Genomic DNA, 13,795 nt, shown 5'->3' with positions numbered 1-13,795 from the left:
TATGAGTGGGGGGAGCTTTGCTAGAGAGTGCTGCGCCACTTGAGAGGTAGCTACGTATTCAGCTCTGTCATTCGAGGGGCACACATTACAGCTGTTGCGTCTTTGGTATTAATCAATTGAACTTCACTCTGAGTTTTGACTCTTTTGTGGTAAACAAATGTATTGCATATTGAATAAAATGTATCAATTAAATCTGAAAGGTTTCTCTAGGCGGGAGATGGTAGGCTGTTTGCCATCAAACAATAACCATCTACCAATATGTGATGAGATGTGACGTGTGTCTCACCTCCACTTTGACCCCAGCCTGGAAGCTGATGCCATCTGGGATGGTGGTCTGGAAGTCTGCAATGGTGTAGAATTCCTCCTCCACCTGAGGAGGGGTGGGCGGCTTGGGCAGGTTCTGCCCCCTCGGCTAGAGGGAGGGAGAGAGGGAGGGATGGTGTGAAGAAAGAAAAAGTGGGTCCGTATCAGATTTGACTTGTGGCAGATCAAAACATCAAATCAATGCAAAACTCATTAAGACAAATGTCTTTGTTAACGAGTGTTGTTGGAGTCGCAGGATGTGTGGTTAAGTGGTTAGTGGAGGGTACTTACGATGGTGAGATCCCTGCGTGGTGGTGGTCTCTGTCTCGCCCCCTGTTCTGTAGGGGAAAAGGCAGAGGAAATCAGACTCCAGTGAGTCGCATCTCATTACAGCCCATCAGTCTCAAAACACTGCCTGCATTGACATCCACTCCTCATAGGAGAAGATATTAGTTCCAGAAAGAGAGAGAGAGAAACCAGGGAGCGAGAGATCGAGCAGTGTGTTCGATGCGGACTGATGAGCTCTGTAGACCGGGGCCTTCGGCTCTAACTATGTGTAATGGATCCTCACTAATGGAGGTGTAGTTGTGGGAGGCATTCAGCTCCTTAATGACTTACTAGGAAATAAAAGAGGATGTTTTACATTACTCTGGCATTGAGTTAGAGAGCTTTGCAGAGAAACATCTCTGAGGGAGGAGACTGAGGAGGCATCTCTCATACAGATGAGATGTCTTGGTAACAATTTAAGTAAGCCTGCATGTATAAGGCTTTATTACTTGTTATAAGCATGTATGAGGCTTTATAATGTCTTTGAATAATGCCTACCTGCAGGCTTTAAAGGAAAATGTCACAATTTTCCTACTTAATATTAATATACCAACATCAACATACGGTATGTCAAAATGTTGTGTTTCTGTTCTGTAGTAAAAAATATAGAGGAAGATAAGTGTTTTCAATGACATCATTGGCGTGCGTCATGTGATTTTAACCAATTGTGAGGAGGCTTTGCCTACTGTCTACTAATTGGTTGATGATGCCATTGGAAACACTTACCTTCCTCTACCTGTTTTACTACAGATCATAGAAACGCACAATTTTCACATACCATATGTTGATTTTTGAAATGTTACTTTAAAGCCTGCAGGTAGGCATTATTCAAAGATATTAAAAAGCATCATACATTTTCACATATGTTGATGTTCGGGTGGTGTGAGATTTCCCATTAAGTTGAGTTACAGTTGTTAGTTGTTAAACGAGTTACTGTAGTTTACAGTTCTTAGTTCCCACTCACTGTGCTGCTTGGCAAAGGGGGAGAAGCCCTTGTCTTTCTGGTCCTTGCTGTCTCCTTTGCTCTCTTTGGCTTGGTTCTGCTGCTTGGAGAATCCGTCCAGATCGTTGGTGCTGGCGTGGCCCACTGCCAGCTTCTGGCTCAGGATGTCGGCCTTCTTCAGGTAGGACGCCGGGGCCCAGCCCTCCTGTCCCTGGTACCTGTAGACGACAGCAGAGAGGTTACGTCTACGGTTTCAATAGAAAGAAACACAACAACAGCAGCAACCAACTCTGACACACACAGACATTCATACACTCAATGATATTCACATGGACACACAGCCTGCATCCCCGGTGGACAGACACGCTTCTGGGGTTTTGTGTTCTACCTGATCTTCCACCAGCCCTCCAGGTTCTTCTGAATGACCTCCACTGTCATGCCACTCTCCAGGTCGATCTCGTCTTGGTCTCTCGCTGCGTACGGGTAGATCACTGTGTACGTCTCCTCTGGAAATGGCGAATAATACATCACAATAGGTGATGTATTTTATCCCATCTTGCATACTAACTTTCACAAGAATATCAATCAAGCGTATGGAATCAACAACTTGGCAGGGACAGCACATGATGGCATGTTGAGAGCGAATAGTTGGGACTAATCTCTTTGACTATATATGGTACACAATTGATAGTGTTCTTTCTTCATAGCAAATCCTAAAACCCTAACCTCTCACTATCTGCTAGTGAACGTAGTGCATTAGCCCCTAGTACACAACTCAGTACACCACTCAGTACACCACTCAGTACACCACTCAGTACACCACTCCAAGATCATAAACTGGTAACTGGTCTAAACCAGGGTAACAAGATCATAAACTGGTAACTGGTCTAAACCAGGGTAACAAGATCCTAAACTGGTAACTGGTCTAAACCAGGGTAACAAGATCATAAACTGGTAACTGGTCTAAACCAGGGTAACAAGATCATAAACTGGTAACTGGTCTAAACCAGGGTAACAAGATCATAAACTGGTAACTGGTCTAAACAAGGGTAAAACTCTCTGCAAGTATGTCCTTGTAGACAGGGCCTGGGCAGGATCTATCCTGTGGAGTGAGAAGATGTGTAACACACATCATGCAACACAAAGCATCCCTCCATCCTCCACCAACATTAAGCACACACAAACAAGACAGCATTACTAAGATTAGGACTTCACTAACACCTACTTCAAATAGATTAGGTTTTTATACCTAATCTACACGGGTCCCTTTTTTAAAGTCTACTGAATTAAAGTGATTGTTAAACAGATAGTGTATTTAGAAGGCACAAACAATTTAAAATATATCATATTAACTTCACTGAAATAACAAAGTGAGAAAAACGGAGGATTTTCCCACTGCATTCCATCGAGAAAACAAATAATACAAACATAGCGGTAGCATCCATTCTAATCCATGCCACACAACACACATGCCTTGCATCACTCTCCGTGCTTGGGTTGGTCATGCATGGGATTTGCATGCTAAACATGACATTCTACACACACATGAAGATTACGGGGAAAAGAGGCGTGCGTTCCACCTTGCCCAAACCCTGTGCTTGTGCTGAACAGATCCCCTAATGTTCGCCGGCGGCCCACATGCCTCAGCAGTGACCAGTATCTCCGGGACACTGACGCAGAGCACAGTGGGCAGCAGGAAGTAGGAAGTAAGTACACAGGAAGTGAATACTCTGCTATGTGTTTGCTAGGTTCTAATAGACAGACAGTGACAGGTGATGGTGATTAGAACATTGTGAACAGATGGAAAGTCAGAGGTCATTTTCCCTTTGGTTATCTGGGTCCTCTTCCTACTGTTATCTTGCAACAACCCCCCCACACACACAAACACACCGTGTGAAAGAGTATTTTGTAATGCCAATACAAGTACTGTACAGATTTCAAAAGTTTCTGAGCATCCTGTTTCCTAGATTTGTTCATTTACAGTTCCACATTTCTTCTACATTTTAATCAATGACAGGACACATACTGTTTTGTCTCATTATGACTTGGAAGCAAGCCTTGAGCTGTTGACTCTCAGGCAGCAAACCTTGAGTTTTGACTGAGCTGTGCCCTAAGGCTGCCAGCATTGATCTGTAGTTACAGTTAGTTTTTATTCTGAATGTGGCCTAGGGCAGTGTGACAGATAGAGAGGGTTACCTTCCTCACCGGGCAGGGAGAAGTCATCAGGGTCATCCTGGGCCTCCAGGCAGGTGGCAGGGACCCAGCCCTGGGCCTCGTCAGAACTAACAAACCACCAACCTGCACACAGAAAGCAAAACACACACAGAAACACAGAACAGTCAGACACACAGCAGAGGCTCTCTCTGGGTCTTGGATTGGCCTTGTCTGTTTGGAAGATTCTGAAGACATCGTGATAGCATTATGTAGTCGTCTTGGTACACTTTAAAGTGCCTGTATCTGAGGCTTTCCTTCAAGTATGATAACATTCTTTCAGTTGATTAGGGCAAAAACAGTTACGAGACAGTGTGATTTCTTTATAAATTACGTTAAGGCCCCCAGGACTCAGGTTGTGTCTCAAATGGCACCCTATTCCCTTTATAGTGGACTAGTTTTGACCAGGGCCCATAGGCCCACCACTATGTAGGCAATGGAGTGCCATTTGGGACACAACCTCAGTCGTTAAGCTAAAGGCTCCCTCCATCTGACCCAGATCTCGTACCAGACTCATTCTTCTCGATGACCTCCACCGTCTGTCCCACGTGCAGGCTGATCTCAGAGCTCTCCTGCTTCTCATAGTCAGTGACAGCCACGTACTGGTCCAGGAGCAGGGGGTCAGCTGCGCTGGAGTCTCCTGCAGGGAGAGGCACAGAGCACACAGACAGACATGTAGCGCTGACCTCTCTACCTGCCACCCCACCACAGAGAGCAGAGCGAGTCATAGGGGGAGGGGGAGGACGAAGCAGGTGTGATTTTAGAGACAGGGAGGAGAAAATGGTGGCCAGAGAGCAGAGGGAAGGAGGGTCTGAGAGGGAGATATTGGGAGAAAGGACAGGACAGGAAGGAGGGTTATGCCAATCACAAACATGGCTGCCACAGAGACAGAGACAACCGCCACAAAGACACCCGACACTTACACTACCACAACGCTATAGGTTAGAACAACACGAGGACCTGCTCTGTGATGTGCACTTGGTGGGATGATAACCAGAGCTAACAGTGGAATGCACTCATAATATCCTCTAAATTCACAACCGTACACTCCCAAAAAGGATTCCATCCAGAAATTGAGCCTTGTATTTACACCATCCCGTCTCTAAATTAACCGTACAAGTAGTTGCTTCCAAACTTACTAGATATTATATATTATGAAAACTGTCATGTCTGATTCCCCATGAGACAACAACACAGAATGAGGAGGGTTTTAGTTGTTGTTGGGGGTACAGCATCCACATCTATCAAGGTGACAGTTAATTCCCACAACCAAGACAAGGTTGAGTTCAGCATTAGAGCAAAGGGAGTTGGGCTGGGTGTACAGTCAGACACACACCATCTGATGCTCTCTTGACAAAGCTAACACACTGCCATGCACATCACACATCACAGTGAGCACCAAGCTTGTCCCACCCTGCCCTCTCTAACACAACCTTCCCTAGCCTGGTCCCAGACCTGTATTTGCGTTGGCTGAAACAGAGGCGTTGGCTGAGCACATACAGATCTGGGACCAGGTCCTTCCCCCTCGCTACTCCGCACTGCCCAGTCCCACCTCAGAGCCATGTCCCAGCTAAAGGCCCAGCAGACAGGGACCAGGAACGGGCCAAACGGATGGCTAGCAACCCGGGGCCACACACAGAGCACGGCCAAGCATGATTCTGTTACTACCTCTCTTTAGGAAAGTAGTCGCTCTCTCCACAATGCCTGATGGAGGGAAATTAAGGAAAATGAAATTGAAACTTGACATGGATGGGTTGGTTAGATTAACAAAGAAAGGGAAAAACAATTTTTTTAAAACACTTTTTAGAAGTAATGGTCTATATCTAACTTCAAGATTAAATATATCATTGAATTACTACAGTCTTACTATGATCCTAAATATTTACATTGCAATCTTTTTAGAAAATAATGGAGCACATATCCAACATCACAGCTAGAGGGCGCTCATATCTCAATTGAGAAATGTAGTGAGCTGTCCTAAGATGCTACGGCTGGTGTAGGAAATGTTTATCCTAATTAATGTTTCTATTTCACTTCAGAGCTCATCCATATGATATTTTCTACATAAACTACATACCACAAACAATGATGTAGTCCTGTAGCTCAGTTGGTAGAGCATGGTGCTTGGAATGCCAAGGTTGTTGTGGGATTGATTCCCACAGGGAACCAGTATGAAAATGTATACACTCACTACTGTAAATTGCTCTGGAAAAGAGCGTCTGCTAAACATAAAATGCAATAACCCAAAATGGAATACTAAAGTGGACTTACCGGACTTCTTCTTTCCAATGGGTTCCCTGTAAAAGATAACAAATTGTTAGAAGAAGTACTTAACTTAAAGAGCCAGCAAAGGAGTTAAGAACTTTTAATGACATGGAAATCCTTTGTAATTATTTCTACCTACTGATTATGTCTCTGAAAATCTAAAATGTTAACCCTATGAGTAACCACACATTATATTTATTTCATTCATGTCTTTTCAAGTTTTGGGACTCACTTAAATAAATATTTTGATTTGGTCTCCTCCTATACTCTCATTTTCAATCCAGTTAAAATCTCAGTAATGCATTTGTTATGCTAGCCATGCAGGCTCTCTAGTCTAGATGAGCGAAACTAAACTCTGTGAGATTCATTGCATGTCTACAGATGTGTTTACCTTTGGCTCCAGATGGGAAGGGATATGGTTCATATGTCCAAAACATCATATCACTATTGTTTTCACATTTGTGATGGTATGGCGGTATTTGAAGGTATTTTTTGTTTCGGAGTAGTAAAAGTTAAATATGTAAATATGTTTAATGAGTAGTGCATGACACTAGGATGTCAACAAATTAATTCTAAGGTCAACACCTGCAAGGACGCAGGCCCCGACGGTATTCCAGGGCGCGTTCTCAGAGCATGCGCAGAACAGCTGGCAGGCATATTCACAGTAATTTTCAAACTCTTCTTGTCCAAGTCTGTAATCTCAACATGTTTTAAGATGACCAGTCCTGTTCCTAAGAACTCTAAGGCTTTATGCCACAATGACTTCCGCCCTGTAGTACTCACTACTGTAATCATGAAGTGCTTTGAGAGGCTGGTTATGGCACACATTAACTCCACCAGCCACCCTAGTGTCATGACTCTCCTGGCTAAGGATCCAAGGCCTCCGGTAAGCTTGGCAAATGGCTGACGATGACTGGGCCGGTTTTATGACATCTCACGCCAATTGTTGGAATGTGCTTTGTTACAGAGACATTTTGCAGCCCAAAATCTCTAACATTCAAAAGTGAACTTTGGAACAATATTTCTAAGATAGGAATGTTAATAATTGTCAGTGGGGATCTAAAGAATAATCATTATCACATTGTTTATTATTTTGTGATGTCATTAACTTAGCTTGAAAGAAAGGTGCACAGAGGTGCCCATATTAAACGGCTTGCTCCTCATTCCCAGTTGCTAATATATGCATATTATTATTCATATTGGATAGAAAACACTCTGAAGTTTCTAAAACTGTTTGAATTATGTCTGTGAGTATAACAGAACTCACATGGCAGGCAAAAACCTGAGAAGTTCCACTTCCTGTTTGTATTTTTTCTGGGGGTGCCAATTTTCAACCAGGCTCTCATTGAAATCACAGCGAGTTATTGATGAGTTTTCACTTCCTACGTCTTCCACTAGATGTCAACAGTCAACAGAACTTTGTCTGATGAATCTAATGTGAAGGGGGGCCGAAGGAGACAGGAATGAGTAATCACTTCCACGGGCTGATCACGCATTCACCATGTGCCTTCACATGAGGAGGACATCCGTTCCACCGCTCTTCTGAAGTCAATTTAATTTTCCGGTTGGAACGTTATTCAAGATGTATGTTAAGTTCTTATGGCTGCAATCCTGGTAACGGGATCGATATGACAAAAACAAAAAAAAGTGCAGGGCGCCAAATTCAAAAACCAGAAATCTCATAATTAAAATTTCTCAGACATTCATGTGTCTTATATAATTTTAAAGGTAATCTTATTGTTAATCCCACCAAAGTGTCCGATTTCAAATAGGCTTTTCAGCGAAAGCACTACAAACAATTATGTTAGGTCACCACAATAAGCACAGCCATTTTTTCCAGCAAAAGATAGCTTCCACAAAAACCAGAAATAGAGATAAAATTAATCACTAACCTTTGATTATTTTCATCAGATGACACTCATAGGACTTCATGTTACACAATACATGCATGTTTTGTTTGATTAAGTTCATATTTATATAAAAAAATCTGAGTTTACATTGACGCGTTAGATTCACTAGTTGCAAAAACATCAAGTGACTTTGCATAGCCACATCGTTTCAACAGAAATACTCATCATAAATATAGATGATAATACAAGTTATACACATGGAATTATAGATATACCTCTCCTTACTGCAACCGCTGTGTCAGATTTCAAAACCATGCAATAATCTGAGACGGAGCTCAGAACAATAGCCAAATTAGCCGCCATGTTGGACTCAACAGAAACCAGAAAATACATGATAAATGTTTCCTTACCTTTGATGAATTCATCAGAATGCAGTCCTAGGAATCCCAGGTCCACAATAAATGATTGATTTGTTCGTTAACTTCTTGTCAATAGGGGGGTGCTGTTTTCACTTTGGAAAAAATCGTGCCCAAATGAAACGGCCTCGTACTCTTTTCTAGATCATACAATATGCATATTATTATTACTATTGGATAGAAAACACTCAGAAGTTTCTAAAACTGTTTGAATTATATCTGTGAGTAAAACAGAACTCATTTTGCAGCAAACTTCCATACAGGAAGTGAAAAATCTGAAAACGAGGCTCTGTTTCAGGGCCTGCCTATTCAACTGGCTTTTATTTATCGATATGCATGCACTTCATACGCCTTCCACTAGATGTCAACAGGCAGTGGAAGGTGGAATGGGGTGTCTAGCTTGATCTGAGGCCGAACAAAAGCTTTTGGAGTGACAGGTCCGGAATTTTCTTTGTCTTTGAAGGCGCGCGGCGGAGCTCGACATTGTGTTCTGAAAAGCGTTCGGTATACACGGCGAATATCTCCGGCTCTGATTTTATTTGATACATATGATAATAACATCATAAAGTAGGTTTTTTCAACCGAGTTTTATCAGTTTATTCAACGTTTATTGGGACTTTTGGAGTTTTCCGTTCTTTGCGTCAAGAGAGGATGGGAATGTTAGCAACCTTGGCTAGCATTGTGGCGCGAATTCGACAGAAGAAATGGACATTCTAAAACCAAACAACGATTTATTCTGGACCAAGGACTCCTTGTACAACATTCTGATGGAAGCTCAGCAAAAGTAAGAAAACATTTATGATGTTATTTCGTATTTCTGTGTAAAATGTTGAGTCCTATTCTCCGCCGTTTTGGTGAGCGCTGTCTCGCAATAACGCAAGCTGTATGTTATGGTAAAGTTATTTTTAAAAATCTACATCGATATTTTGGGTCCATGGCCAGGAAACTCCCCAGACTTTAATCCCATTGAGAACTTGTGGTCAATCCTCAAGAGGCAGGTGGACAAACAAAACCCCACAAATTCTGACAAACTCAAAGCATTGATTATGCAAGAATGGGCTGCCATCAGTCAGGATGTGGCCCAGAAGTTAATTGACAGCATGCCAGGGCGGATTACAGAGGTCTTGAAAAAGAAGGGTCAAATCGAATCAAAGTTTATTTGTCTGGTGCGCTGAATACAACAGGTGTAGGTAGACCTTACAGTGAAATGTTTACTTACAGGCTTTAACCAATAGTGCAAAAAGGTATTAGGTGAACAATAGGTTGGTAAAGAAATAAAACAACAGTAAAAAGACAGGCTATATACAGTAGCAAGGCTATAAAAGTAGCGAGGCTACATACAGATACCGGTTAGTCAGGCTGATTGAGGTAGTATGTACATGTAGATATGGTTAAAGTGACTATGCATATATGATGAACAGACAGTAGCAGTAGTGTAAAAGAGGGGTTGGCGGGTGGTGGGTGAGACACAATGCAGATAGCCCGGTTAGCCAATGTGCGGGAGCACTGGTTGGTCGGCCCAATTGAGGTAGTATGTACATGAATGTATAGTTAAAGTGACTATGCATATATGATAAAAGCCTTTGACACTTATGAAATGCTTGTAATTATACTTCAGTATTTCATAGTAACATCTGACAAAAATATCTAAAGACACTGAAGCTACAAACTTTGTGGAAATTAATATTTGCGTCATTCTCAAAACTTTTGGCCAACTTTTGTGTATTCTGTGTTATTATTTATTTAGTTAGTAAATAAATAATTAAATCAATTTGTAGTACTGAATAATCTGCAACGGTTGGGGTTCCTGCAGATCCAAGAAGGTCACGACTGTTCAGAATGAGAACTGATATGAGGTAATGATTAATAAGTGACTGTTATCGATATATAATTTATATCTTCTAGAGTTTAATTCGGGATAGTAACTCGTTAAACAACTTCTTCCGTGGTGCCCCAAATTTCTAATGAGTTAATTGAAACATGGTTAATTTAAAATCGGGTAATAATTAAACATAGTTAGTGGATTAAATAAATAACAGTCATCAGATGAATGAAAGTCACGTCACGACACTAGCCACCATAGACACAGTCCAATTTGCATACCGCCCCAACAGATCCATTGACGACGCAATCTCAATTGCTCTCCACACTGCCCTCACTCACCTAGATAAGAGGAATACCTATGTGAGAATGCTGTTCATTGACTACAGCTCAGCGTTCAACACCATAATGCCCTACAAGCTCATCACTAAGCTTAGGACTCTGGATCTGAACATCTCACTCTGCAACTGGATCCTGGACTTCCTGACGGGCCGCCCCCAGCTGGTGAGGTTAGACAACATCACCTCCACCACGCTGACCTTTAACACAGGGGCCCCACAGGGGTTTGTGCTTAGTCACCTCCTGTACTCTTTGTTCACCCATGACTGTGTGGCCACACAAGACTCCAACACCATCATCAAGTTCACAGACGATACGACGGTGGTAGGCCTGATCATCGGCGACGATGAGTCAGCCTACAGGGAGGAGGTCAGTGACCTGACAGTGTGGTGCTGTAGCAACAACCTCTCCCTCAACGTCAGCAAGACGCCCACAAATTCTCAAAAGGTTCTACAGCTGTACCATTGCTTGGTATGGCAATAGCACCTCCCTCGATCGCATGGCGCAACAGAGGGTTGTGCGGACAGCCCAGTACATCAGTACTATATCAGGCGGTGTGAAAAGAAGGCCCGGAAAATCGTAAAAGACTCCGACCACCAAAGCCATAGACTATTTTCTCTGCTGCTGCACGGCAAGAGGTACCGGTGCATCAAGTCTGACACCAATAGGCTCTTGAACAGCTTCTATCACCAAGCAATACGACTGATAAATAGCAAACAAAATAGCTAGACAGACTATCTGAGTTAACCTTGTATCTTTATTGACCTTTTATTTCAGTATTTGCAGTATTTGTCTGAATGCACACTCACAGGGCCCTACACACTCACACACACTGTCACTCCATCATTTTCTCCCTCACACGTAATTTGCACATACATTTATACTGACTCTACACACCCACACACCCACCCACATACAAGCTGCTGCTACTCTGTTTATCGTATATGCTGTAGCCTAGTCCCCTTACCCCTAAACATATCTACCTCCCTCACTCCAGTATCCCTGCACATGTAAATATGGTATTGGAACTGACTTTTTAAATATTTCCTGTATATAGTATGCTTACTTACTTACTTTATTGTGTTTTTCATATTTCCTATTCTTATTTCTCGTGTGTGTTTTTTCTAGTAATACATTTTTATTGATTATTGCATTGTTGGGTTTTGAGTTTATAAAAAAGGAATTTCACTGTATTTCACTGTGCATGTGACATTAAAACTTGAAACTTTTAATGGGCTTTCTCCATTCCATTTCATATTCAACCAAACTTATACAAAACAGACAGTGAAGTAATCCAATTTGTAAATGTTTTAATTTATTTACCATTGTATCAAAATATATTTTTAGGCGATACTGGAAAAATCCATACTGGTATGTGGACCATATAGCCCATAATGAGTCTCTGATACTGGGTTGAATGAGAACATGATATTGTATCTGTTCAGTCTGTTTTATCCATTAGGACAGCAATCCTCCATCCATTTTCATCAGGAGGCAGCTAATTCAATGTCCAGTTGCTAGTGAAAACTGAAGTGGCTAATTCAGACAGACTTTTTTCTCTCTCTCTCCCCCTGTCCCTCTCTGCCTCTCAATTCAATTAACATTTCAATTTAAGGGGCTTTATTTATTTCACAAAAGTGAAATAAACAATGAAAAATGAACAGTAAACATTACACTCATAAAAGTTCCAAAAGAATAAAGACATTGACAGCATAATTACCTAGAGATTAGCGTATCTCAATTCCATTCATTTCTCTCTCTCGGACGGACATCAAAGTGTTCAGAGCGTGTATGATCTATTTTTTTTATTTTGAATCTACAAAAAATACAAACATTGTATTTTTAAATTTATTTTACCTTTATTTAACTAGGCAAGTCAGTTAAGAACAAATTCTTACTTACAAAGACAGCCTACCGGGGAACATTGGGTTAACTGCCTTGTTCAGGGGCAGAAAGACAGATTATTACCTTGTCAGCTCAGGGATTTGATCCAGCAACCTTTCGGTTACTGGCCCAACGCTCTAATCACTAGGCTATGTGGTGGGTCTGACACACACTGCTCCCTTAAGTTCTTCTTCCACTACCCCAAAGCAGGAGTGAGAACAGCTCAGAAGCTCTCTCTCTCCTAATTTGTTTTTCTCTCGCTCTCTCATTCTCTCTCTCTCTCTCTCTCTCTCTCTCTACACCTGCTGTCTTTTCTTCTCACTCTCTCCATTTCTCTTCTTTCATCACTGTTCTACGTCTCTTGTTCATTTATTCCTGGCAACTGTCCGTCTTATTTTCCTCCAAATTCACACTCTCAATCACATAATGCATTGTTCGCCTGGCAACCCTGTTGATTGCACTGGCCCAGTCGTAATAAATCTCCAACCATTAGTTTGCCCATCCATTAGCATGCTGAAAAAAAGAGGAGGTCTCCAGCCAAGACAACCCTAGCTCCACCACTAGCCTGGCTTATCAAAGGGAAGCAGAGGGCTAGAGACATGGCCGGGACTATACCAGTATTGTGATACTCGTTAGTATCGTGGTAAGGAAACAAAACACAAAGTACATTTCAAATCAAATCAAATGTCATTGGTCACATACACGTGTTTAGAAGATGTTATTGCGGGTGTAGCGAAATGCTTGTGCTTCCAGTTCTGACAGTGCAGCAATATCTAACAGGTAATGTGTAACAATTTCACAACATATACCCAATACACGCAAATCTAAGTAAAGGAATGGAATTAAGAATAGATATTTGGACCAGCAATGTCAGAGTGGCATAGACTAAGCAGAAAAGTATAGAATGCAGTATATACATATGAGATGAGTAGTGCAAGATATGTAAACATTATTAAAGTGACATTATTAAAGTCACTGGTGTTCCATTTATTAAAGTGGCCAATGATTTCAAGTCTGTGTATATAGGCAGCAGCCTCTCTGTGCTAGCGATGGCTATTTAAGAGATAGAAGCTGTTTTTCAGTCTCTCGGTCCCAGCTTTGATGCACCTGTACTGACCTCGCCTTCTGGATGATAGCAGGGTGAACAGGCAGTGGATCGAGTGGCTGTTGTGTTTGATGATCTTTTTGGCCTTCCTGTGACATCGGGTGCTGTGGTGTCCTGGAGGGCAGGTAGTTTGCCCCCAGTGATGCGTTGTGCAGACCGCACCACCCTCTGGAGAGACCTGCGGTTGTGGGCGGTGCAGTTGCCATACCAGGCGGTGATACAGCCCGACAGTATGCTCTCAACTGTTCATCTGTAAAAGTTTGTGAGGGTTTTAGGTGACAAGCCAAATTTCTTTAGCCTCCTGCGGGTGAAGAGGCGCTGTTACGCATTC

The 13,795-nt window shown here is 42.1% G+C and overlaps 1 protein-coding gene across 2 annotated transcripts in view; it reads right to left on the bottom strand.

The window, feature by feature from the left end:
* Nucleotides 1–13,795, bottom strand: part of LOC120056871 (SH3 and PX domain-containing protein 2B-like) — a 60,642-nt gene that overhangs the window by 4,536 nt on the left and 42,311 nt on the right. Inside the window, exons 6-13 of one of the 2 annotated variants that reach the window (XM_039005125.1) lie at nt 6,056–6,081; nt 5,453–5,488; nt 4,293–4,424; nt 3,770–3,871; nt 1,962–2,079; nt 1,595–1,791; nt 595–641; nt 287–412 (exon numbers count right to left, since the gene is read on the bottom strand). In XM_039005125.1, coding sequence (XP_038861053.1) covers nt 287–412; nt 595–641; nt 1,595–1,791; nt 1,962–2,079; nt 3,770–3,871; nt 4,293–4,424; nt 5,453–5,488; nt 6,056–6,081 — 784 coding nt within the window. The remainder of the gene's footprint in view (nt 1–286; nt 413–594; nt 642–1,594; nt 1,792–1,961; nt 2,080–3,769; nt 3,872–4,292; nt 4,425–5,452; nt 5,489–6,055; nt 6,082–13,795) is intronic. The other variant, XM_039005126.1, reaches the window with a different exon arrangement.

Source organism: Salvelinus namaycush, chromosome 12 (assembly GCF_016432855.1).
Source record: "Salvelinus namaycush isolate Seneca chromosome 12, SaNama_1.0, whole genome shotgun sequence".
Taxonomy (NCBI): Eukaryota; Metazoa; Chordata; class Actinopteri; order Salmoniformes; family Salmonidae; genus Salvelinus; species Salvelinus namaycush.
Note: the sequence above shows the minus strand (reverse complement) of the source record. Positions and strands in the feature narration are given on the sequence as shown.